We start from the raw sequence: 26,826 nt of genomic DNA on the forward strand, positions 1-26,826 counted from the left end.
TGCTCCCACGATGCCCGCGCCTCCGCTACACGGGTCCTAACGGGCTCCTGAGGGGCTGCCTCGGCCTCACACACCGCCTTCCCTGCTGGGGACCCGGGAGGGCCCGGACGCGCCCCGCCGTCCCCGCCCGGCGCCCCCCACCCCGGCGCGATGGTGGAGGCCGGAGGCCACGCCCCCGTGGCCGAGCTCCCTGCGGCCGGTCCTCCGCGGCGCGAGACCCGGAGTCCAGCTCGCTCTTCCCTGGCTTGTCCGGGCCTTCCTCTCGCCGCCTTCCTGCTCGGCCCGCAGCTCGGCGATCCCCGGCCCCCTTCTTCATGGCGTCGCTCCTGTGCTGTGGGCCCAAGCTGGCCGCCTGCGGCATCGTCCTCAGCGCCTGGGGAGTGATCATGTTGGTGAGGGGACCGCCCGGCGAGGGCCGGACCGGGCCCGAGGGGGCCCCGGGGACGCGGGCCGGAAGGCTGGGAGCCTGCTGGCCTTAGGAAGCAGCAGGCAGTCTGGACGGGGGTGGGGGGTTGGTGATTAGCCGCTGGGGAACGAGACAGCCGAGATTGAGAAATGGGGAACTCGAGCGGGGGGGCGGGGGTGGAGCTGGAGCTTGGAGCCCGAACCACGGCTGGTAAACCTGGAGACACTTCCCCACCCTCCCACCCCCCCGTTAGAGGAGGAAGAGCTGGGGTCTCGAGCGATGCCTTCGCTGAGTGGAGGGCAGTGCGGAAAGGGGACGCTTGTTCCCCAAATGGGCATCTGGTGGGGGGAGGGGTCGTGTTTCCCCAGGATCACCCGCCCCACTCTAGGAAGAAATCCTAGGAAGTGCTGATTTCCCCTGACCGCTTCCTCCCTGTCCCATGACAATGACGCCCCTGGAGAGGAGGATCATCGGGTGGCTCACTGTTGCTGCCCTTGCACCACCTCACGCCCTGATCCTGGTTCCAGCAGCAGCCACCCCAACCCCAGCGCGTTCTGGTAGCTCCCAGACCCAGATGTTGTGGCTACAGAAGTGGGAGGGGTTTAGAGGCGGACCAGGTTAGGTGCTTGCGTTCAGCAACCTATCCGTCACCTCTTTGCAGATAATGCTCGGAATTTTTTTCAATGTCCATTCCGCTGTGCTGATCGAGGACGTTCCTTTCACCGAGAAAGATTTTGAGTAAGTAGGTGGGAGAGACGGGGCTGGGGGCACGTTTGCGAGGTGGCAGAGGCGGGGCTGGAGGGCAGGTGTGCAAGGTGGCAGGTAACTGCAGGTGGCAGTATGCTTGCGGGCCCCGCGAGGCTGAAGAACTGCGTGCAGGGAGCTTTTCTCCGTAGCGCACTTTGGAGTCAGGCCTCAGCAGCCACCCCAAACCCAAAACTCAAGATGTGGCTTCCTCGGTAGTTTACTTGACTTCCCCGGGCCGCCCGGTGGGTGCAACCTTAAAGCTCACCCCATAGGGTTAGGAGGAAGCTCGAATAATAGGTGTACAGGCGCTTGGGATGGTGCCTGGCCACAGTGCCCGGGAAAGGCTGGCCGCTCGGAATGCTTCTGACACTCGGTCTACCTGATCTCCACCCCCAGGAAAGACCCTCAGAAAATATATGACCTTTACGAGCGAGTCAGCTACAACTGTTTCATCGCCGCGGGCCTTTACCTCCTCCTCGGAGGCTTCTCTTTCTGCCAAGTTCGGCTCAACAAGCGCAAGGAATACATGGTGCGCTAGGCACGGTCGCGTCTCGCCTGTCCAGCTCCCGACTCTATTTAAGGACTCTCCCCACCCGCCCCCATGCCGGTGCCCTCCGTGGGATCCCGTTTCCCTGCGGCGAGACTGAACACCTGGTCCTCCGGTCTCCGGCCCCCGCGGAGGGAGGCCGGGGCTGGCCGTCCCCCGTCCGTCCACAATAAAACGAAGCTGCCCTCCTGAGCCGCGTGTCTGTGCTTGGGTACTGGGACGGGCACCGGGTGGAGGGTGAGGGCGCTGCAGACCGGCCTCCGAGTCCCGACCCGCCGACGGAAGTGGAGTGAGGCCGGACCGGAAGTGAGGCGGGGTCTTCCACTCGGGTCTCGCTGGGCGGGCGCCGCCGCGTCCCGGCTGCGAGGAGGCGGGGAGCAGCCGAGGGAGCCAATCGGCTACGGGGAGGGACGGGACTTCCTGCGGTGGGGCCCGAGCCGCTGGGTCGCCCGGCTCCCTGGTCCCCGGCAAGGAGGCGGCGGCGGCGGCGGCGGCGGCGTCTCCGTCTCCTCCGTGGGGAGGCGCGCGGGGCCATGACGTCAGCGTCCACCAAGGTTCGCCCTCGCTCGCGGACAGCGCTCCCTGGCGGCCACGGGAGGGCGGCCCCCAACCCCCGCCCTGCCGGCGGCGCCGGCTCTTCCGCCCGGGGTGAGGGGCGGGAGCCGGCCGGGGTGGGGCCAGGGGCTCCGGGCGGGACGGCGCAGGGGTGTGCGCCGGCCCCCCGTGACGCCGCCCCGCCCCCAGGTCGGAGAGATCTTCTCGGCGGCGGGCGCCGCCTTCACGAAGCTCGGGGAGCTGACGATGCAGCTGCATCCCGTAGCCGACTCTTCCCCCGCGGGGTACGTGAGCGGGGCCGGGCCGCGGATTCGGTCACTGACGCGGACGCTCGCCCTAGGGCAGGGGCAGGTGGGAGTGCGCCCTGCGCCTGGCACTGCGCGGAGTGGGTGCGAAGAAGTGCCTGTCGGCGGAGGGCGCGACGGATGCACCGGCAGCCTGAGGCTCCCGACCCGGACCCGGGCCACCGCTCCGCCCCGCTGCGGGCGCTGCGCACCGCGACCGGGGTTCTGTCCGCAAGACCCCTGCGGGTTGGATTGCCTTCAGCGGTCCCTGACAGCAGCCGCTTCGCGCTGGTGGGGGAGAGACTTTCTTCGTTATAACGTGGCTGTCGGGACAGGTGTGGTTGGGGGTCCTCAGGATTCCCACCGGGCGTTAAGAGCTTTTTTTTCTTTTCTTTTCAAGGAAGCCCTCTTTAGGGATCCATAGAAGGGGCCCCAGGGTCTGGGGGTTGGAGGCTGGTTGCTGTGGCCTGCACAGCCTGTGGGCTGGCCGCACACCCCCCTCTTCCCACTTTCGCTGTTCCCTCTCCCCTCTGACAGTGCCAAGTGGACGGAGACGGAGATAGAGATGCTGAGGGCTGCCGTGAAGCGGTTTGGGGACGATCTTAATCACATCAGCTGTGTCATCAAGGAACGGACAGTGTGAGGGAGGGTGGCCGGCAGAGGAAGGGGGGTGGGCACGTTCTTCCTCCGCACCCGCCTTCCATCTCTTCCTGAGAACTCCCAACTCTACCTCGCTGCTAGTTCTGTTAGCATCTCCTCCAAGATTAAGAGAATAAAAGAGTGGGTCAGAAGTTACTGAAATGCTATGGTAACCGGGACCTTCCAAGAATTTTATTTTGGGGTTGCCCGAGATACCCAACAATTGAATTCTGTGATGGGAGTTCCCTGGTGGTTTATGCAGCTCCTTGGAGATTCTGCTGCAGTGTTTCTGGGGATGCTGTGATTCTGAACTAGTTGAGCAGAATCTCCTCCTAAGTCTCAGTCTACCTGTAGTTCACCAGGGTTTACCTGGTGGCCTTCCAGACCCGCACATCTCTCCCAGAAGAAAATGAGGCACTGGGTTCAGGGAGTCCACTCGTCACATTCTGTCCGTTCTGAGTGTACACAAAGCTTCAGGGGAAACCGAGAACCCTGCCAAAGGGGTGGGGCCCTGACGGTGATGCTCATGAAGGGGCTCCCCCGGATTCCTTCAGAGTGGCCCATTGCCCCTGCCCCTCCCCACCCTTCCCTAAGTCACTGTGAGGACTCCCTTCCTAACCCACTCTCTTCTCTCCAGGGCTCAGATAAAGGCCACAGTGAAGCGCAAGGTATATGAAGACTCTGGCATCCCTCTTCCGGCTGAGTCACCCAAGAAAGGGCCCAAGAAGGTGCCATCCAGTGTCTTGTCACCTCCTCCAGCCGCCCCTCCACCAAGCAGCACCAGTGTCCCTGAGGCCGGGGGCCCTCCCATAAAGAAACAGAAGGCTGGTGAGGGCTGCAGAGCTGCCACGGGGGTGGGGGATGGGGGTAAGGTCCTGTCCAAGGTTCAAAAGTTCACAGGTTCGGGAGAGAATCGGGGGCTGGGTCAAAGGACAGATCTCTCTTCCTTTCCCTGTCAGGGTTCCCAGACAGCTGCTGGGCTGTCAGAGGGAGTGGGGGCTTGAAGCTTTGGGAAGCTGGGGAGCAGTCAGAGAATCTAAAGCCCAGCTTACCACCTCCCCACTCCCCCAGATGTGACACTCAGTGCTCTGAATGACTCGGACGCCAACAGCGACCTGGTGGATATTGAAGGGCTGGGTGAAACTCCTCCAGCCAAGAAACTCAGCTTCGACCAGGGTAGGGGTCCTCCTCCTCTCACTCTCTGGCCAGTTGAAGGGGAGGGTGGAGACTCAGCTTTGACCAAGGTAGGGGTCTTTCTCCCACTCCCAAGCCAGCTGCGGGGGGGGGGGGGGGGCGGGGTGTGCTCACTTGGACAGCAGGGGAGAGTCTCCACAGGAGCCCCCTCCTGTGCACAGAGGCCTCGGAAGAGAAGGTTCCCTGGTATGCAGTGCAGGGGGGATTGGGTCAGCAACAAGCCAGGTACTTTGGGGAGGTAGGAGTGGTCTTGGCAACATTCTTGGGGCTCGCTCCATCTCGGCCCATTTTGCTTCCTGTTCCAGACAGCTTGACCCTGGAATCTGGCCTTCTCATGACCTCTGCTGACCCCCCTCTGCTCTCTCGCTGAGCCTTCCACCTCTCACCCCTGTCACTGTTCCCTCTGGACCTGTGGATCGCCCAGGACTCCGAGCAAGTCTGCATGAGAGAAGGTCAAGAGGCTGCTGGGGCAGCACACCTTTGCAGTTCTGTGCGAGCATCGGCCCCAAGCTCTCTGACCTCCAACTGACAGACTTTTTTTTTTTTATACAGAAAACAATAAAGATCGTTCCCTCAGCCTGGTGCGTTTGGCATAACCGTTATTGGGGCGTGGTGGGTGACAGCCTCCCTCCTGAGCCCCAGGGGCTCGGCCCCTCCTCGCAGTTCTCACCACCCTGCCTAGAGCAGCACAGCCAATATTGGCAGACTTTCTTCCCAGTGCCAATATTTCTGTGCTGCTAGAGCCAGGGGAGCTGGGTGTGGGCAACAAAGACTCTACTTTGCTCTCCAAAGGCAGAACCTAACTCCCAGGATCTCTGGCAGTCAGTATTCCTAAGGCTGCACTGGGGACTTGAGAGGGGCTATTTCCAGTGCTTCCCAACCCCCCCACCACCACCACTACCTCACAAAAAGGCCCGGATGTTTTGTGTGTTGCTTCTCCAGGGCAGCCTCTCAGGGCCAAGCCTCAGCGGTGCCTCCCCCACCCTCACCCTAACACCACAGTGTGGTCTGGACGTGGCCACAGTACCGTACAAACCACAGTGTGCTGCTGGGGCGGGAGCAGGACTGGGGTGGGCTGAGAGGAAGGGAGCACAAGATGGTGTTGGGAAGACCCCCACCACCCAGAGCAGAGACTTGGGGAAGGTTTAGAAGGCAAACATGGCCCCAAGAAGCGTTGGGGCAGGCGGGAGGTGCGGGGGCAAGCAACCAGGGCTAGGAGCTGACAAGCACCTGGAGGGAGACAGGCCTAAGGAGTGAGCTGGCAGTGTGATAAGACTGGAACCATCTTCCCTCTGTAGGAACTCTGCTCAGGGGATCCCTAGGGTGGGGTCAGAGGCAGAGGAAACCGGGAATGATCGTGGGGGGCCAACATTCTGCCTCCCGACTCAGCAGAGGCAGGGCCCCAAGGCTTCCTGTGTCTGTCCCTCCCCACCCTGGGTCAGAACCCAAGAGAAAGCAAGGAGAGACACAAGGCCAAGGACAGCAGGGTTGGGAGTTGGCAATCCAGAGGTGGTGGGGCCGGAACATGGTAGGGAGAGGGGGGCCGGAAGTCGCCCTGGGCCCTGGGCCTGCCACAAGATGGAGGCCAAAGGCAGGAAATGGAGACCAGAGAGAGAGGGGAGCAGCAGGGCCCAGGAAGAGGGCTGTCTGGACCTGGGGGCCAGGTACTCAACCCCCAGCACTGTCCCCAGCCCCCACTGTCAGCCCAGGACCCACGCCCGGCCCCCTGCGACGACCCCCATCAGACCATCCACCAGGCCCAGGAAGGCGGGCCCACCCCAGAAAGCCACGTTTAAGCTGAGACAAACATGCCTCTCCCCACCCCCACCAAGGGCCTTCCCTCAGCCTTTCCCTCCTGTCCAGGACATGATTCTTAAAAGCACCCCACACCAAGCACAATCCAAGGGCTCGGATCCCTTCCACAAATCAAAATAACATCCTCTGAAACCTAAAAGTTTTCCCCCTACATCCCATTCCACCCGCTACCACCCCCCCTTCCGACACACCCCCCAAAACTCTTAGCAATCAGAAAGATCTAAGATGGTGGGTGTAAGCAGTCTTTTTAGGCCTCGGGGGATGCCAGACCCCCTCTCGAGACCCCTATTTGTCCCACACCAGATCCTGCCAAGGCCTCCTGCTCCTCACTCCAGCCTCCATCGCCCCCAAACTGAACAGCTGCCCCCAGCTCCCATTCTCGGCAGAGCCTTTGTGGGGGTGAAACAAATCAAACACTGTGCTAACGGCTGGGGGTGCTGGGAGGCCTTCTGGTCTCAGCCTTTGGTTCCCATCTGGGGGACTGAAGTTTAGGGGCACAGGGGAAAGCCTCTCCAATCATCCCCCCAGTTCCAAGACTGACAAAGCCCAACCCCACCCCAGCACGCACCTCCAAACCTCCCCCCCAACCGCCACGTCTCTCCTGAAAACAGGGGACACTTCCCTCCCCACTTACCTCAGCTACTCTCCCCTGAGATCCTGGTCCCCTATTTTGAAGGGAGCAAAATTTGGGATGCATCCCTCACATTTGGGGTGCAGGAGAAAAGAGCCGCCCCAGTCGCATCGCTGGCCTCCTTCCTCTCGGCTGGCTCAGGGAGTGGGGAGTGCCCTAGGGAGGGAGGACCCCCACAAGAGAGCTCAGAAGGGGGTTCCTCCATTCCCAGTCAGAATTGGGGACACCCCCCCCCAAACCCGTCCCAGCCCATCCGTCTCCAACTCGGCGGGAGAGGCAGCTGCAATGCCCCAGTCAGATTCCCCCAACACTACATTCCTCACCCCATCTAGAGGGGTCCCGGGGGCCCCAAAAAATCCCAAAAAAATCTAGGATGTTGGCAGGACGGTCCTGGACTAGCACGCCAAATTTGGGGTCCTCAGATAGCCCCGTTTTTTCAGGAAAATTCTGTCTTTCACCTGCCTCCCGCCAGCCCTGCTCTGTCCCGATGCCAATTTTGGAAGTCACTCCCTCCTTCCTCCTCCCCGTCTCTCCAGGCCCCCCCCCCCCCCCCCCCGCTCGGGGGCTGGGGTCCAGGAAACCTGGCTTCCAGACGGGGGAGGGGGGCCACTCCTCGAAGGGCTAGGGGCCAGGAGGTCAAGCTCATAGCCCCAGTCTTAGGGAAGCAGGAAAGCTCGATCCTCCCCTCCCCCCCCCCCCCCCCCCCCCCCCCCCCGCTGGTCTCCGTGGTGGTTTAAGGAAAGCCTGGAGGATTGGAATCTGCCATTGCTGTTGCACAGGCAGGTTTTTTTCCTTGGGTTGGGGGGGTGGGCGGTGGGAGGGAGAGAGGGGAGGAGAGCCGAAGGGAGCGGGGACCCAGGCGTGCAGGGCCGGCCTGGCTGACCCCCTCGTCCCTGCGGCCGTGGGGGAGCCCCTCCCCCACCCACCTCGCCCGCATTCCCAGCCCTCTGGCCGCTTTCTGTTTGGGGCTCTGACCCTAGAAACTCTGGGAACATGAATCACCCCCTTGCACCCCACCACCACCTCCCCTCGCCCAAGTTCCAACAGCACCACCCTAGTCTGGGGTCTTTCCTTGACAGCAGGGACACCCTATGCCCCCCCCTTTCCCGGAAAGTGAGGTGTACTCCCTTAAGAAATGGGGGTTCGGAGTCTGAAACCACCTTCTTTCCCTCAGATTCATCCAGACCTCAGAGAAATAAGAGGAGATGTGCTGCCCCCATTACCTTTCCGGATTTCTCCCTTCAAGTCCTTGGGTGTATTTGGGGGTTCAGGCAAGAAAGAGATTTCTTGACTCTGGGGTGAGAGGGAGCTGGCTGTAAGCAAAGGACACCTCAAACCAGCATCATGCTCTGAATTAAGTGAACCCTCAAATCAACTTTGCCTTCAACAAATACACCCAGAGAGTGACAAAACACCCCAAAATAAGGACACCCCAAAACTTTAGTCTCCTACCTTGGGCCCTTGCCTTGTGTCTTTCCCTGGAAAAAGCCTCATGGCTATCTATCTACACATACAGAGGTCTATCCCCCCTCAAAGTAAGTTTCCACAACATTCAAATATAAAGCTTTGCTCTGCCTCAATGACCCACAATCACAGAAGGCCTTCAAACTTGCTCCCAGGTTCCTATTATGTTCCACCTCAAGCTAATTTTTTTTTTCAAGCTAATTTTTAAAAAACAACAACAAAAAACCCTCCAAATTGAATTTCACGTTCCCCCAAATCTAACCTGAACCTTGAAACATATATGGCTTCCCAAAACAGACTGCACCCCAAAATCAGCAAGACTATTCTACTTGAAATCAGATTATCCATAGACACCAAAAGGCTATGAATCCCCCAAACAAAACCCTCATCCACCTCAAGGACGCCAAGTGGGATGTCCTCATATTCCAAGACGACAGTCTCCAAATTATGGGTGTCAGAATCCCCAAAACTAACAGAGCTGCAAAATCAGCTCCAAGCCTCAAACTCCCCTCAAGCCTTCTGAATGCAGCCCTCTCCCCCCGCACCCCCACCCCAGGGCCCAGAACAATCAAACTAAGTCCACATCCCCTAATAAGCATGCACTCTCAACCAACCCATAACACAAAATCAACTCCCTCCAGATAGGAAAGGGAGTCCCCCCAGGTGGACGCCCACCTCCAAACTGAGCAGAGACCCCCCCATTACCCCGTACATGCCAAAGCCACATCACCGTCCTGAATCCCTAGTGATCCGGGATTCCCAGTTCCTCAGAGTTCTTGCCTGCACCCAAATAAAGGTATGCTCAAGTCTGAAGAGGAGGACCCCAGGCCCAGGTGCACAGCTCCATGGGTTATGGGCAGTCATTTCTGGGCGCCTGTGCAAGATGCACAGCCTGGCTCTGCAGCTACACTGGTAACTCTGCACCCTACCCCCCCCCATAAACATTGCCACCCCCAAGTCTCCCCAGACAAAATATGAGGGTGAGACCTCCCCAGACAAAATATGAGGGTGAGATCTGTGCCTATCTCACAGATCAGGAACCTAAAATTAGGGTTATCAGCCCCTCCTGCCCTCTCTCCTTGCTTTTACCCGGAGACCTTCCCAGTCTTCTTTCCTTTCTTTTTCCACCCCACCCAACTTTCGGATTAATGTTCACTAAAAATTCACCTCTACCGACCCATTAATAGTGTCTAGCTTAATTAGAAAAAGAAAAGCCTGAGCTCCCAAGGTTCAGACCCCACTCCTTGTCTCCCCTCCGTCTCCCCTCCACCCCCCCCCCACCCCCAGTTCCCTTGCTCCCGGAGCCCGCTGGATTTCTCACCCCCAGATTAGGAACCCCAGCCTCGGAGGACAGTGTCCTCTGTCGCCTAACTCTCCCTCCCCTCGCCCAACCTTCGTCCCCTCCTAAGGAGGCCGAGGGACAACATGACCCGACGCAAAGGGGAGGAGGACGAAGGTTTCAGCCGCTCAGACCTAGTGGATCCTGCGCCCCGGTCCGAGTGGACCCCGGCCGGGCGGAGACCGCGAGGCGAGGCTAGAGCTCTTCCGCCCCCTCGTGGAAGGAGTCACACATTGCCAGTATTCGCCTCCCTGCCGCGCTGGACCCCGGCGCCCCGCCAGCCCCCGAGCGCAGCCGACGGGCGGGGGCCCGAGGCCCTAGTGAGCGGGGACTGGGGGAGGGCGAGCGCCCTTTGGGCGGGAGGCTGGCTCTCTGGATCCCTAAAAGGATTCAGAAGGGAGTCTGGAGCCAGAGTCCCGACGCCCGGGTCTCCTGCGCTTCTCCCGACCCCAACCCCCTACCCGGGGCTTTCCCCACCTCCTCGAGGGGAAGCAGCTGGCGGAGCCGTCCGGTCGCATGACAATGGAAGGAAACGAGCTAGAAATCACATCCGTCCCCTCCAGGTCCCGCCCGATCCGAGCCCCCCTTTCTGTAGGCCCTGCTGCAGGAGCCTGTCATTCACACCGCACCCTCCCGCCATCTGAGCCCCCACGCGAGTCCACCGTGGCCTCCCCAAACCTGGCGCCTCGCTGAGCTCCCCTCTAAGTCCCTCGATACCGTACGTCGGAAGGGGGACTTGTGCTCCATTCACTCTCCAGGTCACAGGCACCCCCTTTCCAAAAGCCAATAACACCGCTTTTCGCTTGCCCAGGCCCCCTCGACGACCCGGGGTCACCCACATTGTCCAATCTCGATATCCCCAATTCCAGAGTCCCATCCCCGGTCCCACGTTCAGAGGCCCAAGACCCCCGATGTGACGACCACCCGGCGTCCCTGAGGTCCCGCCCTCGGGCCGGAGACCCCGCCCCGGGCTTGCCTTCTGGAGAGCGCGGGAGGAAGGAAGGATACAGACCCAGGCGTTCACCCCACCTCCACCCCCGCCCCCGCCATCCCGGCCAGATAAAGGCGCCGAGTCCAAGAGGGGAGAGAGACCCCGCCCCCCTGAGAAGAGCAGCCGCAGCCCCTGCAGGACAGGGGTAAGGACCGTGGACTGAGGGAGCCGGGCTCCTGGGTCCCTGAGAAGGGGGTTGCTGGTGGGAGGAAGACTGAGATCAGTTATGAGGTTCTAGACGAGGGGGTCCGGGACCAGACAGTAGCGGAATTCGGTGGTTCCGTTGGGGTTTGGAGGGGTGCGGACCGCAGGCCGTCCAAAGTGTCCGGGCAGGTGGCTCACTCGAGATTCGCGCGCCCGGCGAGGCCGTGGGGAGCGGGGTGCTGCACGGGCACCGAGCGCTGCAAACCGAGGGCGCTGCGGGACGATTGCCTACGCTGGGCGTCGACGCCGCGGCCTGGGAGCGTCCAACTCGCGCCAGGCACCCTGGAGGGGTCTCGGGTGGGGGGAAACGAGCGCCGGGGAGCCCAGCGCATTAAGAATTAGACGGTTCGGGGCGGGTGGGGGGCTCGACTCCCGCTGTCCTGCAGCAGAGGGGGGGCGAACTGCGGAGGGAAGGCGTCTGAGCCCCGCCTGGGTCCCTGGGCGCCCACAGGCCTGCGTCGCGATGGGTTCCACCGCCACCCCCGAGGGCGCGCTGGGCTACGTCCGCGAGTTCACTCGCCACTCCTCCGACGTGCTCGGCAACCTGAACGAGCTGCGCCTCCGCGGGATCCTCACTGACGTCACGCTGCTGGTTGGCGGGCAACCCCTTCGAGCTCACAAGGCAGTTCTGATCGCCTGCAGGTTGGAGGGGTAACTCAGGGGGGTGGGGCGGGATCCGAAGGGAGAGGGGTGGAACCAGAAGGTCTTTGGCAGGGGATCCCAAGCCAAGCCTTCCAGAAGCAGGAGACTGGGGCACCTGGGTGGCCTGTTGTTCAGGTCGTGATCCTGGGGTCCTGGAATGGAGTCCCCCATTGGGCTCCCTGCAGGGAACCTCTTTCTCTGTGTCACTCATGAATAAACAAAATCTTTTTAAAAAAATAAATAAATAAAGAGGCAACAGGAGGTTGAGCCCCTCAGGGAATTGGGGGGGGAGGCGGGGCTTTCTAGGGTGGCACGAGTCTCCCTGGGTTACCCAGGCCCTAAAGTAGCCTATCTGCCCTCTTTCCAGCGGCTTCTTTTATTCAATTTTCCGAGGCCGTGCTGGAGTGGGGGTGGATGTGCTCTCCCTGCCTGCGGGCCCAGAAGCCGGAGGCTTCGCTCCTCTTCTGGACTTCATGTACACTTCACGCCTGCGCCTCTCTCCAGCCACTGCACCAGCCGTCTTGGCGGCTGCCACCTACTTGCAGATGGAACACGTGGTCCAGGCCTGCCACCGCTTCATCCAGGCCAGGTGAGAGAGCCCCAGCTCGGTGTCCTCTGTTGGGTGAGGTGGCATCCCAGGTGTCAAGGGCAGAGGCCAATTTTAGGAAAAAGCACTAACATCCATCGCACTTGTCCCAGCTATGAACCTCTGGGCATCTCTCTGCGGCCTTTGGAGGCGGAACCCCCCACACCCCCGACAGAACCTCCGCCAGGCAGTCCCAGGCGCTCCGAAGGGCACCCAGATCCACCTACTGAGTCTCGCAGCTGCAGTCAAGGTCCCCCCAGTCCAGGCAGCCCAGACCCCAAGGCCTGCAACTGGAAAAAGTACAAGTTCATCGTGCTAAACTCTCAGGCCTCCCAAGCAGGGAGCCTGGCCGGGGAGAGGAGTTCTGGTCAACTCTGCCCCCAAGCCCGGCTCCCCAGTGGAGACGAGGCTTCCAGCAGCAGTGGCAGCGGCAGTGAAGAAGGACCCATTCCTGGTCCCCAGAGCAGGTACAGAACCTGGAACCTCAGGAATTTGTAGAGGCCAATGTCAGCTAGGAGGCAGAGCCGTTGGGCCTGGGTGGTCAGCAGCAGGGAGTGAGGGGGCAGCACAATTAGATTTGGCTCACTGGTCAGTGTGGCTCACCTCCAGGGGAAGGTCTTTGGCTCTAAGTCCTCCAGGTGAGACCCTCCCTCCACAAAATCTCTCCTAACCTTTTTCTCTGGGCTTGCCACCTGCCTAGGCTCTCTCCAACTGCTGTCACAGGACAGTTCAAATGTGGGGCTCCAGTCAATACCCCGCATCTCCTCACAGCCCCAGCTCAAGAAACCACTGGATCACACTCTGGGCAGGCTTGTCCACCACCAGGTAAGAGCCCTTCCTTTTACCTCCTCCTTGGCTTTTCTCCTGGGGCTGCTCCAGGCGAGTGTTTGGGCCAAAAGCAAAGGCCTGTCCCAGTTACTGCAAATTGGAATCACCTGGGGAGCTTTTAAAACTGCCATTGCCCAGGTCACACCCCACAGATCAGAATGTCTAGAAGTGGGAGCCAGGAATTGGTATTTTTTAAAGCTTTCCCTGAGCAGCAAAGCCTGGGAACTCCTAGCCTCTACCCATCAGGGCTGAGTGCTGGGCCCAGGACTCGGCAGGGCCTCTCCGGCCAGCTGTGAAGCAGAGTAGTAGTCCAAGAGAGGACACAGAAACAGAAACTTCCACCCAGTAATTGGGTCCTGCACCTACCACCACCACTATTGAAGAAATTAGCAGAGTATTCTGCAGTCAGACAGACATGAGGTCGGATCTTGGGTTGTCCTCATATTAACCATGTAACCTTGAGTAAGTCAGAAAACTCTAGGAACCTTAGCAGTAAACTGGGAAAAAGAAAATCCATCTCCAATGTGGTTTGAGGATTCACTGGAATCGCCATTACCCATCCCTGCTCCCAGGAAGTGAATTTTTCAGCTGCCAGAACTGTGAGGCTGTGGCTGGGTGCTCATCGGGGCTGGACCCCTTGGCTCCTGGTGATGAGGACAAGCCCTACAAGTGTCAGCTCTGCCGATCTGCCTTCCGCTACAAAGGCAACCTGGCCAGTCACCGAACGGTGCACACAGGTAAGGGAGGAGGGGGCCCTGGCCTTCCTGCCCGCAGGTGTCCTGGGGAGGAGTCCCTGACCTCCCTTCCACCCTGCCTCCAGGAGAGAAGCCCTACCATTGTTCCATCTGCGGAGCCCGCTTTAACCGGCCGGCCAACCTGAAAACCCATAGTCGCATCCATTCGGGAGAGAAGCCCTATAAGTGTGAGACGTGCGGCTCACGCTTTGTGCAGGTACGCAACCCGTCTCCCAGCCCGCTCCGACGCAGATTTGCAGGAGGGCGGGGCGGGCCGTCGGGGCGCTCTCTGAGGTCGCCCTGCTTCCCAGGTCGCGCACCTGCGCGCGCACGTGCTCATCCACACCGGGGAGAAGCCCTATCCTTGCCCTACCTGCGGCACTCGCTTCCGCCACCTACAGACCCTTAAGAGCCACGTTCGCATCCACACGGGAGAAAAGCCGTACCACGTGAGTACCTGCGCGGGTGGCCACCTGGGGGCGGGGCTCTGAGAGCTCCTCGGAGTGGGCGGAGCCCCGAGGGAGAAGGGGCGGGACCGCGCGTAGGGGAGCCCGCGCACCGAAGTGAGGCGCCGGGACCAGCCAGAGAGGGAGGAAACTTCGCTGAAGAGGGCGGGGCCTCTGTCCTTTGCCTCCGCCCGCGGATCCGGGAAGACGCCCGGGCCGTGGGCTTATTTTCTGCCAAGGGTTGGGCACTTGCGCATCGGGGTGCTCGCGCGGGGGCTAGGGAGCTGACCCGGCTGTCCTCACTTGTCCTCCCACAGTGCGAGGCCTGCGGCCTTCATTTCCGGCACAAGAGTCAGCTGCGCCTGCATCTGCGCCAGAAGCACGGAGCTGCTACCAACACCAAAGTGCAGTACCACATTCTGGGGGGCCTCTAGCTGAGCGCCGGCCCGGAGCCCACCCGGATCCCAATCGCTTCCCGGAAGCCGGGACGGCCGCGGGCTCACGGCTGGCTTCCCCCTCGGGCTTGGGTGTGCAAGGCCCCTCCAGTATCAGAAACTGCCACCACCACCTTCGGTTATCACTGGGGAGAGCCGGGGTGGCAGATCTCGGCTTGATCTGCCTCTGTTTTGCTGGTCAAAACCTCTTCCCCACGATCAAAATGGTTTCTGGAGGAGACAGCCAGTTGGGGGCGGGGAGAGACTGGCAGTGGGGGGGCGGTAATAGTCCACCTGCAGCCCTCCCCTTCTCATTTGGTTTATCTGTAAATATAATTTATTGAGGCCTGTGGGTGGCACCAGGGTCTTCACTCTATTGCATTCCCCACTTCCCTCTTCTACAAGTGTGACCAAAAGTGACCTGAGGCACTGTAGGTGAGGTCACAGCTCTGCTGGCAGAGATTAGCACTTGGTTGTCTCCTTTGGCTTGACTATTTTATGTGTACTATTGTCATAACTTGTATCTTTAGAATTGTTGTTTCTCCTATGTGTGTCTGCTTGTTGGTTTGTTTAAAACAGAGAAAGGGTCCCTCTGTCCTGTCCCTCGAAATCCTAGGTCTGGAACCTTATTTGTTCTAGGGGCAGCTCTGTGGACATGCGGGGCTGTGGAATTGGGTCAGGAACCCTCTTCGATATTCTGGATATTGTAGGTTCTCTAGCGAGCTAGAACTGCATATAGACTTTCCTCTGGTTCTAAGACTTAGAGGAACGTTTTTGGTGAGCCAGAAATGGAAGTAAGAAGTGTTTTCTGGGGGCCGTTGATGTAGGGGCTTTGGCAATCTTGGAACTGGAGGGATGATTGGAGGGGCTTTCCCTTATGGCCCCAACTGTCCTGTGAGTCTGGTCACCTAGGATTGGCTCTATTGTGTCAATCTGTCATGAGTTGGGCTTTCTTTCATCGAGCCCAGGATCCTCCCACTGGGGCCTGTTCCCAGCACTGGGTTGATCCCTTCCTTATCAGAGATGACTCAACCCTTTCTGATTCTGCCCAGAATGGTATGACCGATGCAAGAATTATTAAACTCTATCTTGACTAGAAGATAGAGAGTCATGACCAGTCCTTTACTGCAGCAGTGTCTGGGTTCACGTATTCCTTGGGGTTCTCTCTACCTGAGACAAGCCCCTTCTTCCTTTAATGGATTTTTAGACATCTTCTGGCAAGTGTCAGAATTCCAGAAACTTCTTTGCCTCTAGAAGTCACAGGTGCTTGGTAACTTTCTTACCTTGGAAAAGCGAAGTCTGTGACCTGGCCTAACCATCACTGCATTCCTGTCTGGAATGCACTAGAACCTTCCACAGGGAGACAAAAGGGGCTGAGTTCCATTCCAGATTCGCTGTAGTTTGGGATTATGACTGGGATTACTGTTGGGATTAGGGATTTAGAAGATTGAAAAGAGTAATTGACTGATGAGCCTTCTGGTTGACCAAGTATCTGGGTAGGACTAAGAGGTTGGTTGAGAGAACATGGTCTCTGGTATAGGCCAAGTAGGTAGAAAGTTGGGAATGGGATTGCTTCTTAATTAGATGGAATGTCTGGAATGTGAGATGATACTCAGAAGCCTCAGTTTACAGTCCTTCTCCTGTTGCCTTGGGAGCTGTTTGATTGTGGGGTTTGGGTGGAGGTTAGAGAGCACTTTGAATTGTGTCCGGTGGAGCTTCCTCAAGATAGGTCAGGACCAATGGCTGCCACTTGAGGACAAGTGAGAAAACAACTTTTCTTTATCATTCCCCCTTCCTGTCCACTGCAGGATTGAAGCAGGGAAAGCAGAAGAGAGATGTGAGAAGGAACCTTTTTTTTGTTTTGTTTTGTTTTGTTTTGTTTTGTTTCCCAATTAGATGGGCAGGTGTAGAGTGCCAAGGGGTAGAAATGTTAGACCTTGCCAGATCAGAATCTTGGAATAAAGAAGTCTCTCTGTGCTGCCTGCTGTGTCCAGGTTCTTGTCTGGGAGGATTTGGGAATGGAGTGAAATGGGGGGAAAAAGGGTTTCATTCCTCCTGGATTCCATCTTGTGTTCTGTGCCCATTTGACCACCCTATCCCATCTGACACTTTCAATGGCCCTGTTCTCCCCCTTCCCTACCCTTGCCTTCCGGCTCATTGTGTAGGAACCAGTGACTTCATGAAGTTTCTCCGGAGCCACCTGCATCCTGCTGCTCTGAAGTCACTTCCTGCCTGAGGTGTGGAGGCAGCAGGGAGAAACCAGGAAGTCACTAATAATATCAAGAGACTGGGGGATGCATCTGTGCTGGGGATCATAATGCTTGGGACACTGCCTACCACCACCACCAAGGAAAATGGATAGGACTTAGGTCCCCTGGGGACAGGGAAGTGTGCAGGTGGCAGTGAGAAGGTTGATGTATGTGGTTAGAGCCAACAGCCAGCTCTACTCCTCCCCCAGCAGTGGAACCTTAGAATCTATCCAGTGCCCAAGGCATGCTTCTCTTGCACCCTTTCCCTGTGTCTTGGGTGTGGAACTCTGTTCTGCCCCTGGGCAGAGGGTCACTAATTCTGTTAAGTTACCTCCCTTTTGGGCTTAAATTCTTCATCTGTGAAATAAGTCCATTAACACGGTCTGCGGTGCCTTTCGACATTTGTGGTTGTGTTTCTCCATCTTAAAACTCATGACCTAGATTAGAGATATTTTTAAGTAAAAAGAAAGGAAGAAAGAAAGAAAGAAACAGCGGCTTATGCCCTGTTGAAAATGAGGCCTGCTAATCTTATGTATCCCCTGCTACCTGTCAGGTCCTGAATGAAGCATTCTAGCGCATAGGGTTTCTAATTCGATTCTCCCTGACAACCCTCAAAAGTAGGTATTATTATTATCACCGAATTTACAGTTAGGAAAACCAGCTGAGAGGTTCAATGTCTTAGAGACCCTTAAAGATGACACACTGCTATACTAGGTTAAACAGACACATTGATTTCTAATTCTCGGCACATTTCCCACCAGCCAAAGTTTTAAGTCCACTTAACAAAGTTTGTTATTTCCCACATATAAAATTATAAGGCTCAGTTCACTCTTTGATATTACACAGCCCCCATGAGCCCAGGTGGCTCCATCGGGTAAGCCTTGGACTCTATTTCAGCTCAGGTCGTTGATCTCAGGATGGGGAGATTGAGCCCCCTGTAAGGCTCCACACTGAACAAGGAGCCTGCTTAAAATTCTCTCTGCCCCCACTTCTCCCCCCAGCCCTCCCCACCCCTGCATGTGCCCACATGCACTCTTTCTGTAAAAACAACAACAACAAAAAAAACATCCTCCTTCCCTAAGGTTGCAAGGTCAGGATCCTGGGGAGCATGGATTACAGTGGAGAAACAGAAAGCCAAGCGATCGATGTTACATATGGTGGAGGACTGCCTACTTGGGTAGGAGGAGTTGACTGCTCCCCTGCTAAGAGTTCATGTCTTTCAGTCAACCCCATCAGGGGATCAAAACCCGCTGTTAGCAAATAGTTTTAGCAGAGGGTGGAGGAAGAGTTCAGCCCCACCGAGGGAGGGGTATAGGTGGTGCTGGGGAGGTCCTGAGTGCGCTCACAGCCGCCCTTCCTCTCTCGAGTTATTTTTGGTTTCTGTGACTTGTAGATTTCCTGTTAGCGACGACAGAAGCAACAGGAACTGAGTCGCCGCTGCAGAAACGAACGCCAGCATCCCACTGGTCTCGTCCTGGGCCCCTGAGCCCCCGGGGATCCAGGCATGTAGGGTTTGGCGTGCTCAGGCGCTAGGGCAGGTATCTCGTTTGACTCCGCGCAGGACGCCTCTGTTCACCCCCGACCTGACCTTGCCATTGGACCCCCCATTAAGCAAGTGGGTGTCTTCCTCTCCTGAACCGGGTGACCCGCCACCTAGCCCCGTGAACTCCCCACGTGAGAGTCGCGGTGCGGGAATGTGGACAGACGGGCCGGTTAGGGGGCCGGAGACGCAGCAGCCTCCCGGTAGGTCCCTAGTCACGCGGGGCCCATCCAGTCGGCCTCCCGCGGTCCCCTCCTGACGCATGCGCTGCACTCACTGTCCCGGTCCAGTACACAGCTCTAAGCCCCGCCCCGCCCTCCGGGCTCCACCCCCGCACGGGAGTCCTGCTTCCCCACCCGCGGCGGGTGGACCGGGGCCGTGGCCAGGTCCGGCAGGTAGCTGACGCCTGCAGTGATAAGACGGATAACCCACCGGGAAGACCGGCCGCCTCCCGGCTACGGGCTGAACGTCTGCGCCCCCGACTTCCCGCCCCGGACCGGTCCCGCCCAGGCCTCGACAGGCTGCGCTAGGCCCGCGGAGCCACACCCCCGGGAGCCGCTCGCCCCTTCTAGGCCGCCCGGCTGGGTCTCTCCGTCGTCGGTGCCTTCCCCGGCGACAGCAGCAGCCCGCGCTCCGCCGCGAGGCCGGGCGACTGGGTGCGCAGAGGTGGAGGGTCCCGCGCCCTACTCCCGCCCCGGGCGCGCGGGGCGGCGGCAGCCCGATCCCCTCGCCGATGGCGCACAGGGCCGAGCCCCCCGACGGGGGCTGGGGGTGGATGGTGGTGCTCTCCGCGTTCTTCCAGTCGGCGCTGGTGTTCGGGGTGCTGCGCTCCTTCGGCGTTTTCTTCGTGGAGTTAGTGGCGGCGTTTGAAGAGCAGGCGGCGCGGGTCTCCTGGATCGCCTCCATAGGGATCGCGGTGCAGCAGTTCGGGAGTGAGTGCCGCGCCGGCCCGGCGGCCTGCCACCCTCCCTCGGAAGGGAAGGGAGCTGTGGGGACGCGGGAGAGGACAGGGCGGGGCTGGGGAGACCCTGGCGGAGGCCGCCGGAGAGCTTCGCGGACCGCGTCTTCCTCTTTCTCAGGTCCCGTGGGCAGCGCCCTGAGCACAAAGTACGGGCCCAGGCCGGTGGTGATGGCCGGGGGCATCTTGGCCGCGTCGGGGATGCTGTTCGCCTCTCTTGCTACCACCTTGACCCACCTATACCTCAGTATCGGGCTGCTCTCAGGTGAGGCCCGGGACGTGGGCAGGAGAGAGCTAGCCCGCTCCAGACTCTCACCTTCTTTCCTGCCCCTTCCCAGAGGCTTACAGGAGGAGCTGGCACCTGTACCAGAGGGCAAGTCTTAGGAGGGATGACTAAAGTGATCAACATGGTGTGGGCATATTGAGAAATTCAAAGATGTGGAAGCCAGAATATGCAAGCCCAGGGCTGGTGGGGCTGGAGTGTAAGGAAGAATTAGCATAACGTTGTGCCAGGTCCTGTGGCTGCTGATATCATTATCCAGTTTACAAACAGACAAAACAAGGCTCTGGAAGCTTATGTAACTTGCCAGACCAAGATCATTCAGCCAGAAGTGGTATAGCCCATGCCTAACTTCCAAAGTTCTGACTGAGTCACTGCTCTTACGGACAGTATTTCTGAACCTCCACCTGCCGATGAGGTGTATTACCTGTGTCTTGCAGATGAGGAGAGGAGAACTGAGGCTGGGAGAGTGAATAAAACGTACAGGGTCATGCGGCTGGGAAGTATTGATACTAGGGTCCTAACCCAGGCCTGTGCTGCATTCTCTTGCTACCCATGGTGGAATCACTGGGTGCCCTGGGCTCCCTAAGGGTCCCCCAATCCCTGTTTCTTCCTTTTCCACAGGCTCTGGCTGGGCCCTGACCTTCACTCCGACCTTGGCTTGCCTGTCCCGTTACTTCTCCCGGAGGCGATCCCTGGCTACAGGGCTGGCACTGACCGGCGTGGGCCTCTCTTCCTTTGCATTTGCCCCACTATTCCAATGGCTGGTCAGCCTCTATGCCTGGCGGGGGGCTCTACTGCTGGTGTCTGCCCTCTCCCTCCACCTGGTGGCCTGTGGTGCTCTCCTCCGCCCACTGTCCCTCATGGAGGATCCTGTTGTGGGGGGCCCTGGGGCCCAACTCACCTCCCTCCTTCACCACGGCCCCTTCCTCCGTTACACTGTTGCCCTCACACTTATCAACACTGGCTACTTCATTCCCTACGTACATCTGATAGCCCACCTCCAGGACCTGGATTGGGACCCACTGTCTGCTGCCTTCCTGGTGTCAGTTGTGGCAATTTCTGACCTCGTGGGACGTGTGGCCTCTGGGTGGCTGGGAGATGCTGTCCCAGGACCTGTGGCACGGCTCTTGATGCTCTGGACCACACTGACTGGGGTGTCACTGGCCCTGTTGCCCGTGGCTCACACTCCCACGGCCCTGATGGCTCTGGCTGTGGCCTATGGCTTCACATCAGGTGCCCTGACCCCAGTGGCCTTCTCTGTGTTGCCTGAATTAGTGGGGACTGGAAGGATTTATTGTGGCCTGGGACTGGTACAGATGGTCGAGAGCATTGGGGGCCTGCTGGGGGCTCCTCTGTCAGGTAAGAAGGACTGGGTTTCTGGGAGGTGGGGCTCAGGGCTGCCACATCACACAGTTTAGGGAGGGGACTATTTGCATTCTAGTGTATGTGAATATTGTCCTCCAGTCTGACACAGAACACAGCCTGCATGGCCGGTCAGAGCAGCCCCCAAGTGGGTCCAAGGGGCAGAGAAATTGGGGCTGTGGAAAGACCCAGAGAAGCTATGAGGGCCCCTTGGCAGGGTGCCTACAGCTTGAGGACTTGGCTGGACTGGGCCAGACATAGCCTGCAGGTGCTGTCTTTTCCCTTAACCTCCTGGGCCCCAGCCCAGGTGTCTGAGCTGTTGGGTCAAAGTTCTCTATGTCCCAGACGCCAAAACTTTCAGATCCTTGACTCTCTCCTCTTAACTATTAACTGGAAGTGTAGAAAGGAGGGCCACACTTGCTTGAAAGAAAAGCACAGGTGTGCCTGTCCACCCCTGGATACCCAAGTGTCTGCTGGCTGGTTTGAGAGGCTCTTTCTGAAGGCAGAAGGATGGTTGAAATTACCCTCCAGAAATTACCTGTAGAAACCTTGACACCCCAGAGTCCTCGAGCTCATCTGGTCCTGCCTTGTGAGTTCTAACTCTTCTGAGAAGATGGGTTAAGGATTACTCTCTTCCCTTCATCACTCTCAGGAAATGGCTCACCGATATGTGTTCTTTCTTTCTCTCTTGGACCTAGGATACCTCCGGGATGTGACGGGCAACTACACAGCTTCTTTTGTGGTGGCAGGGTCCTTCCTCCTGGCAGGGAGTGGCATCCTCATGACTCTGCCTCATTTCTGCTCCTTGGTCTCTACCTCCAAGCCTCAGGACCGCATAAGAGAGGCAGTTGAAACCAAAGTCTCTCTGTCCAAGGAAGAGCCAGAAGAGGACTAAACTCCAGAAAGGGGCTGTGAGACCCAGAAAGCCAGACATTGGCAGCACCAGATCTTCCTCTCCTGCCCCATCTTGGTGCCCACAGAACTACAGTGCCTTGAGCATCCTGATCCACCTCCCCCGAGGCAGGCCTGGCGGGGGGGAGGTTGCAATGCAAGTGCCAACACCTAGTATTTCCTCGAGGCCTATTATCTCTTCTTTGCTCCCACAACCTCTGCCAAAGAATCCAGGGGCTCAGCCAGCTGCCCAGAGCTCAGAATCAGCTATGAAAACCAAAGGTCAAGAGACTTAGTGTGTTTTACCTGTGATCTCTAGCATTGCCTACCAACTTTCTTCTCTGAAGACAGACATTTGGGAAAGAGGGATGCCCTTTTGAGATAAAACCGAATAAGGAAATCAAGTCATTGTCAGAAACTCAGAAAGAGCTGGGGCTCACGCCCTGGGGTTGGCTGAATGAGCTCATGGCTACGAAGCAGAGGGGAGGTATCCACTTTAACCCTGGACCACAGTTCCTCCCTGTGGCCACTGATCTCCTGTTTCTTGCTGTAGAAGACAATAGTGAGGACACAGGGTGCGGGTGGCTTGGGAAGGGGAACTAAAGCTTCGAGAGCTGAAGTCTGGTCCAGCATTTCCCTCAGGCCAGGGACAGGAGCCTGAAATGCAGGGAGGAGTTAGCAGATGGTCCCCTCCTGCTCACCCCCCTCACCCCAACATACTGAAATGCACAGGCAGGCAGCTTCTCAGAGATTCCCTGTTTTGTTTTTCTTGCTTTTTGGGAGAGAGAAAGAGGGAAGCAACTGTGAGGGAGGGGCAGAGGGAGAGAGCACTGGAGAATCTTGAGCAGGCTCCATGCCCAGTGGGGATCCCACTGGGGGCACAATCCCACGACCCTGAGATCATGACCTGGGCCAAAATCAGGTCAGAGGCTTAACAGATGGAGTCCCCCAGGCGCCCCCTTGAATATCTTAAGTAGAAAGAATGTTTTCAGCCTCCTCTATTGGCTAAGAGTTGGAGCTTGTGAGAAACTGGGTAGAAATTCTTTATTGGGGGAGTGGCTCAAACAAATGGTCAACAAGTGGTGTCCCGAGTGGATTGAGAGCCTCCTGGGGAAAGCAGAGCAACTTGAGTAGTGGGGAGCAGTTCCCCCCTCTCAGGGGGAGGAGAGGTGGCCTGCCGGGAGGCTGGCAGGGAGGCTGGTGGGCAGGAGGGCAGCGCCCCTGGCAGCCCCAGGTAGATGAAGCTGCCAGAGAGGATGAAAGAGCCGCAGGTGAGGAAGGAGGCGGTGAAGTCTCCCGTCTTGTCCCTTAGGAAGCCTGTGAAGAAGGGGAAAGGAATTCAGGGGCCTGGGACCCAGGGGCACAGGATGGTGGCGGGGGGATCTGGTGGCTCAGGACCTTACCTGACAGCGGGGGGCCCAGAAGCCCCCCAAGACTCATCAGCATCATCACCAGCCCTGTGGCCTGCACGACGCCTCCGAGGCCCACCAGCCCAGGCAGCACACCGAAAACCAGGGGCGCGTAACTTCCCGCGCTGAGCCCGTAGGCCCCCGCCGCGGCCAGCAGGGGCCCCTCGCAGCCCTCCGGGCTCCCCAGCAAGGGCGCCAGTCCTACTGCCAGAAGCCCCAGCCCGGTCAGGGCCCCGAACCCCGCCAGCAGCCGCGAGAGGGGCACCCAGCCTTGGTCGGCCAGCCAGCCGCTGACGAGTCGCGCACCCGCATCCCCCACGGCAGCCACCGCCACCACCAGCGCCGCTCCATACCCTCCCAAGCCCCGGTCCAAAGCGTGGGGGGCCAAGTGCACATAGGGGACGAAGTACCCGCCCCCGACCAGGGCTGTGCCCAGAGCAAAGACTAGGAAGGCCCGGCGCGCGAAGAGATCCAGGCCGAGTGCAGCCAAGGGCCCGCGGGGTCGCGCCGGGGGGTCGCCAGGGAGCACCAGGGGTCGCAGCAGGGCGCCACAGGGGGCCAGGTGGAGGGTAACGGCGCTAAGGAGGAGCAGGGCGCCCCGCCAGCCGTAAGTATCAAGGAGGAGCTGCAGGGTGGGCGCCAGGAGCAGCGAGGAGGCCCCGTTGCCCGTGAGCGCCAGCCCCACAGCCAAGACTCGACGGCGGGAGAAGTACCGGGACAGCGTCCCGAGGGCTGGGGCGAACACCAGGGCCCAGCCAGAGCCTGCGAACCGACAGGACCAGGTGAGGACGGGGAGCTAGGGCACGCGCCGCAGTGATCCCAGCCCTGACCCTCGCAGGAGGCCCCGCCCCCTTTGCCTCCAGCCCCCAGGAAGCGCCCCTCTCCAACATCACCCCTAAGGGACCCGGGTGTCCCGCTCCCCTCACCAGCAAGGACGCCCAGGCCGAGGTAGAGGTGCAGGAGACTGCGGGCGAAAGCCGAGAAGACGAAGCCCAACGAGGTGAGGACGCCCCCGACCATCACCACGGGGCGCGCCCCCCAGCGGGTGCTCAGAGCGCTGCCCACTGGGCCTAGGAGGGGGCGGAGTCAAAGGGAGACACGCCCCTGGGCCCCCAGACTCGAGCCAGCCCTTCTAGGCTGCTTGCCAGGCCTAAGCTCCTCCCCAGCCCAACACCCCTCTCCCCTTGACCTCAAGACCCTCTCTTTTCTAGAACTCAATCCCACCGGCTCCCCCTTTCTCGGGTTGTCTGGTCATCAGGTGGGTCCTCCATCACCACGCACACGCTCCGCCAGGCCACCCCGGTGCCCGCCTCCCACCTCGGGGGCCCCCCTCACTGGCTGCCTGCTGCACCGCCAGGGCCAGGGCGCTGACCCACGCAGTGTCCTGAGTGTTCCGGTCAAAGTGCTCCGCGAGGTCAGGGAGGGCAAGGCCCAGGGAGCGCAACAGCCCGTAGGAGAGCCCGTTCACCGCGAAGGCTGCGGCCGCCACCACCCAGCCCCAGCCCCCGTCCGGGGGTCCGGCCGGCTTGGGGGTCATCGCCGTCTGGGGAAGAGGGGAACACACTACGTCTGTGCCTCCTCAGGGACCCGGGCATCCCTGAGATCCAGGTTCTGGCCGCTCGCCCAGGGTGGGCACGTCACCCCGAGCACCGCACGGCGCGGGGGAGGGATGGGAACCAGGCCTAGGGCTACATCTCCCGGGTCCGCGCGAGCTCCCGGGCCCGGGTGACGGCCGGATCCCCCGGGCCCGGGACGCCCCCACCCACACACACCCCTGCCCCTTACCCGACCTCTCCGGGCGGCGGGGGAGGGGAAGGGCGAGGAGCAGCTCGGGCCAGGTGTTCTCCCCGCTTGCTGCGCGGGCGGGGCCCCAGCGGGGAGCGAGCGCGGAGCGCCGGGATGGAGCCCCACCTGGACCGGCTCTCTCGGTAAACAGAGATCGCCACTGGGGACCGAGCCACCTGGGACGCGGGGGTGCGGAGGGCGGGGGAGGCGACACCTTCAGCCAATCGGCCGAGTCGCGCGGGTGAGGCCAGCCGCTGAGTCCCACGGGGATTGAATTATCTACACACAATCCTTCCACCCCCGCCCGGCTCAAGCCCACGCACCTGCCGCCTGCTGCTCGCGGTGGAGACGCGCGGATTGCCTTCCCGGGCAAACCCGGGGCGGATCGGCAACCCTTGCAAATCCTCCAAAGTCTGCCGCGATGAGTATTTTTGTTCTCAGGGACCTTTTGTTGGGGGGGGGGGGAGAGCGCAGATAATTGTCGTATATCATATCACCGACCCCACTGAGTTCTCATTCTTTGTTCAACAATAACCAGCTCTCAAGGGCCAAGCGGAAGAGGATTCCCCCGTTTTGAGGAGCTGTAGTGTGCCAGGCACTTGATGGAAGTCACCTGTTCATGCTCACATGAAACGGCTGAAGAAGATGCCATGCCCATTTTACAGACGAAGTCACGGAGGAATAGAGTGGTTAGGTGCCTCGTCCCCAAAGCACCCAGCTTAAAGATGGTGGAAATATTTGAATTTGGATCTGTCCAAGTGCAGAGGGTACCAGAGAACAGCAATAGGACTGAAACAGAATTCCACAGGGGAGGGAATGGCCTGGGGGCAGTTTGATGCCTAATTGGCCTGGAAATGGCAGGGCCTTTGCAGGGCCAGGGCGTTTACTATTCTAAGAGAAGGGTCACTGGGAAAAAGGAAGGATCCAGGGGATCGGAACCACTGAAGACTCAGATTCAGATTTTAAAAGCAAAGTAAGAAATCCGAGAAGTGAACCCAAAGCATTAATTTCTCAGCAAACTTTATTTAAAAGTATCCTTTTTACCTCAAGGTTACTTTACTTCAGCTGTTTGAATCAAGAGATGTGCTTTTTGGTTTAATTGTTACACAGTAGCAGAAAATTTGGCAATTTACAGTTTGGAGCCAGCCTCCCTGAGAGACACATGGTGGCAGTGTTTCCTAGTTGTTGAGACCGTATCTGCAACTCTAGTAAAACAACCACATTTCTCTGCTTTGGATATTAGGCCTTGCATGCCCCAAAGTGCACTCCCCCCACCCCCGCATCCCATCTCCCTCCTCTCTCTCCTGTGCCCTTCTGACAGCCCTAAGTGCCTCACCTGCTCCAAGGACATGCCTAGCTTTTTCTTACCCCTGAATTTGTACATCTGGGCTCCCCTCTCCTTGAAATGTCCTGGACGGAGAACAGGAGTCCATGAGGGTTGCCAGTCCTGCCATGTACACCCTAGGAAAGTGATCTCACTGGTTTCTGGGCTCCTATTATGGGAGATACCTGGCAGGTGAAGCTGGAGGAGCAGGAAGCTCACGTCCTGAACTGGCTGCTGAGGACTCAGTCCCAAGCAGAGCCCCCCCCCCCCCAAACAAATCACACCCTCTGCACCATGGAGTAAACATGTAGCGCAAAGAGGAGACTGGGCCTCCTGGGTCTAGGAGACGTACAAAGTGATGCCAAGCATCTTTACGGGGTTACTTATGAACCCAGAGGGCATCCCAGAGCCTGGGAGTGGGGTAAGTGATCATCAAAAGGCACCGCCAGGGCAGCCCCTGTGGCGCAGCGGTTTAGCGCCACCGCCTGCAGCAGGGATGGAGTCCCACGTCACCTCCCTGCATGGAGCCTGCTTCTCCC

General features: G+C 59.1%; 5 protein-coding genes across 9 annotated transcripts; 4 read left to right on the plus strand and 1 right to left on the minus strand.

The window, feature by feature from the left end:
* The first annotated feature begins 2 nt into the window (after window positions 1-2).
* RNASEK (ribonuclease K) lies at window positions 3-1,892 on the plus strand. Its single transcript, XM_041771730.1, has 3 exons — window positions 3-392; window positions 1,068-1,144; window positions 1,550-1,892. Exons 1-3 carry the CDS (start codon window positions 315-317, stop codon window positions 1,689-1,691), a joined length of 297 nt encoding a protein of 98 aa, XP_041627664.1. The 5' UTR covers window positions 3-314; the 3' UTR covers window positions 1,692-1,892.
* Window positions 1,893-2,093: 201 nt separating this feature from the next.
* On the plus strand, window positions 2,094-4,948 carry C10H17orf49 (chromosome 10 C17orf49 homolog). 3 transcript variants are annotated; one of them, XM_041771727.1, is made up of 6 exons: window positions 2,094-2,254; window positions 2,445-2,539; window positions 3,077-3,178; window positions 3,816-4,006; window positions 4,250-4,354; window positions 4,678-4,948. In XM_041771727.1, exons 1-6 carry the CDS (start codon window positions 2,234-2,236, stop codon window positions 4,740-4,742), a joined length of 579 nt encoding a protein of 192 aa, XP_041627661.1. In that variant the 5' UTR covers window positions 2,094-2,233; the 3' UTR covers window positions 4,743-4,948. The 3 variants fall into 3 exon arrangements, with proteins under 3 accessions (XP_041627661.1, XP_041627662.1, XP_041627663.1); XM_041771728.1 differs by having other exon boundaries at window positions 4,682-4,948; XM_041771729.1 differs by lacking the exon at window positions 3,077-3,178.
* A 5,722-nt stretch (window positions 4,949-10,670) lies between these two features.
* BCL6B (BCL6B transcription repressor) lies at window positions 10,671-16,464 on the plus strand. Its single transcript, XM_041771422.1, has 9 exons — window positions 10,671-10,757; window positions 11,268-11,458; window positions 11,826-12,047; window positions 12,158-12,511; window positions 12,745-12,869; window positions 13,445-13,609; window positions 13,693-13,823; window positions 13,918-14,055; window positions 14,370-16,464. Exons 2-9 carry the CDS (start codon window positions 11,280-11,282, stop codon window positions 14,484-14,486), a joined length of 1,431 nt encoding a protein of 476 aa, XP_041627356.1. The 5' UTR covers window positions 10,671-10,757; window positions 11,268-11,279; the 3' UTR covers window positions 14,487-16,464.
* Window positions 16,465-17,791: 1,327 nt separating this feature from the next.
* Window positions 17,792-22,518, plus strand: LOC121500024 (monocarboxylate transporter 13). Its single transcript, XM_041771423.1, has 5 exons — window positions 17,792-17,912; window positions 18,129-19,207; window positions 19,355-19,498; window positions 20,138-20,875; window positions 21,577-22,518. The coding sequence occupies exons 2-5, from the start codon at window positions 19,009-19,011 to the stop codon at window positions 21,771-21,773; spliced, it is 1,278 nt and encodes a 425-aa protein (XP_041627357.1). The 5' UTR covers window positions 17,792-17,912; window positions 18,129-19,008; the 3' UTR covers window positions 21,774-22,518.
* Window positions 22,519-22,796: 278 nt separating this feature from the next.
* SLC16A11 (solute carrier family 16 member 11) lies at window positions 22,797-25,113 on the minus strand. Of its 3 annotated transcripts, none has more exons than XM_041771425.1 (5): window positions 24,964-25,113; window positions 24,514-24,721; window positions 24,105-24,248; window positions 23,173-23,940; window positions 22,797-23,086 (listed from the first exon to the last, which is right to left on the minus strand). In XM_041771425.1, the coding sequence occupies exons 2-5, from the start codon at window positions 24,713-24,715 to the stop codon at window positions 22,842-22,844; spliced, it is 1,359 nt and encodes a 452-aa protein (XP_041627359.1). In that variant the 5' UTR covers window positions 24,716-24,721; window positions 24,964-25,113; the 3' UTR covers window positions 22,797-22,841. The 3 variants fall into 3 exon arrangements, with proteins under 3 accessions (XP_041627359.1, XP_041627360.1, XP_041627358.1); XM_041771426.1 differs by having other exon boundaries at window positions 24,969-25,108; XM_041771424.1 differs by lacking the exon at window positions 24,964-25,113 and having other exon boundaries at window positions 24,551-24,657.
* Window positions 25,114-26,826: the final 1,713 nt, after the last annotated feature.

The sequence above is a fragment of the Vulpes lagopus genome, chromosome 10 (assembly GCF_018345385.1).
Source record: "Vulpes lagopus strain Blue_001 chromosome 10, ASM1834538v1, whole genome shotgun sequence".
NCBI lineage: Eukaryota > Metazoa > Chordata > Mammalia > Carnivora > Canidae > Vulpes > Vulpes lagopus.

What these genes read in the sequence shown, in the direction of transcription:
- BCL6B (XM_041771422.1), top strand. Translation starts at nt 11,280, where the DNA reads ATGGGTTCCACCGCCACCCCCGAGGGCGCGCTGGGCTACGTCCGCGAG. An exon ending in ATTCCTGGTCCCCAGAGCAG is followed by an intron (nt 12,512 to 12,744) that starts GTACAGAACCTG and finishes CCACCTGCCTAG; the next exon opens with GCTCTCTCCAACTGCTGTCA. An exon ending in CGGGAGAAAAGCCGTACCAC is followed by an intron (nt 14,056 to 14,369) that starts GTGAGTACCTGC and finishes GTCCTCCCACAG; the next exon opens with TGCGAGGCCTGCGGCCTTCA.
- LOC121500024 (XM_041771423.1), top strand. Translation starts at nt 19,009, where the DNA reads ATGGCGCACAGGGCCGAGCCCCCCGACGGGGGCTGGGGGTGGATGGTG. An exon ending in CAGTATCGGGCTGCTCTCAG is followed by an intron (nt 19,499 to 20,137) that starts GTGAGGCCCGGG and finishes CCTTTTCCACAG; the next exon opens with GCTCTGGCTGGGCCCTGACC. An exon ending in GCTGGGGGCTCCTCTGTCAG is followed by an intron (nt 20,876 to 21,576) that starts GTAAGAAGGACT and finishes TCTTGGACCTAG; the next exon opens with GATACCTCCGGGATGTGACG.
- C10H17orf49 (XM_041771727.1), top strand. Translation starts at nt 2,234, where the DNA reads ATGACGTCAGCGTCCACCAAG. An exon ending in TGACGTCAGCGTCCACCAAG is followed by an intron (nt 2,255 to 2,444) that starts GTTCGCCCTCGC and finishes CCCCGCCCCCAG; the next exon opens with GTCGGAGAGATCTTCTCGGC. An exon ending in GTCATCAAGGAACGGACAGT is followed by an intron (nt 3,179 to 3,815) that starts GTGAGGGAGGGT and finishes TCTTCTCTCCAG; the next exon opens with GGCTCAGATAAAGGCCACAG.
- RNASEK (XM_041771730.1), top strand. Translation starts at nt 315, where the DNA reads ATGGCGTCGCTCCTGTGCTGTGGGCCCAAGCTGGCCGCCTGCGGCATC. An exon ending in CCTGGGGAGTGATCATGTTG is followed by an intron (nt 393 to 1,067) that starts GTGAGGGGACCG and finishes ACCTCTTTGCAG; the next exon opens with ATAATGCTCGGAATTTTTTT. An exon ending in TTCACCGAGAAAGATTTTGA is followed by an intron (nt 1,145 to 1,549) that starts GTAAGTAGGTGG and finishes CTCCACCCCCAG; the next exon opens with GAAAGACCCTCAGAAAATAT.
- SLC16A11 (XM_041771425.1), bottom strand. Translation starts at nt 24,715, where the DNA reads ATGACCCCCAAGCCGGCCGGACCCCCGGACGGGGGCTGGGGCTGGGTG. An exon ending in GGCGGTGCAGCAGGCAGCCA is followed by an intron (nt 24,249 to 24,513) that starts GTGAGGGGGGCC and finishes GCCCCCTCCTAG; the next exon opens with GCCCAGTGGGCAGCGCTCTG. An exon ending in TCTGGGCCCCCCGCTGTCAG is followed by an intron (nt 23,087 to 23,172) that starts GTAAGGTCCTGA and finishes CCTTCTTCACAG; the next exon opens with GCTTCCTAAGGGACAAGACG.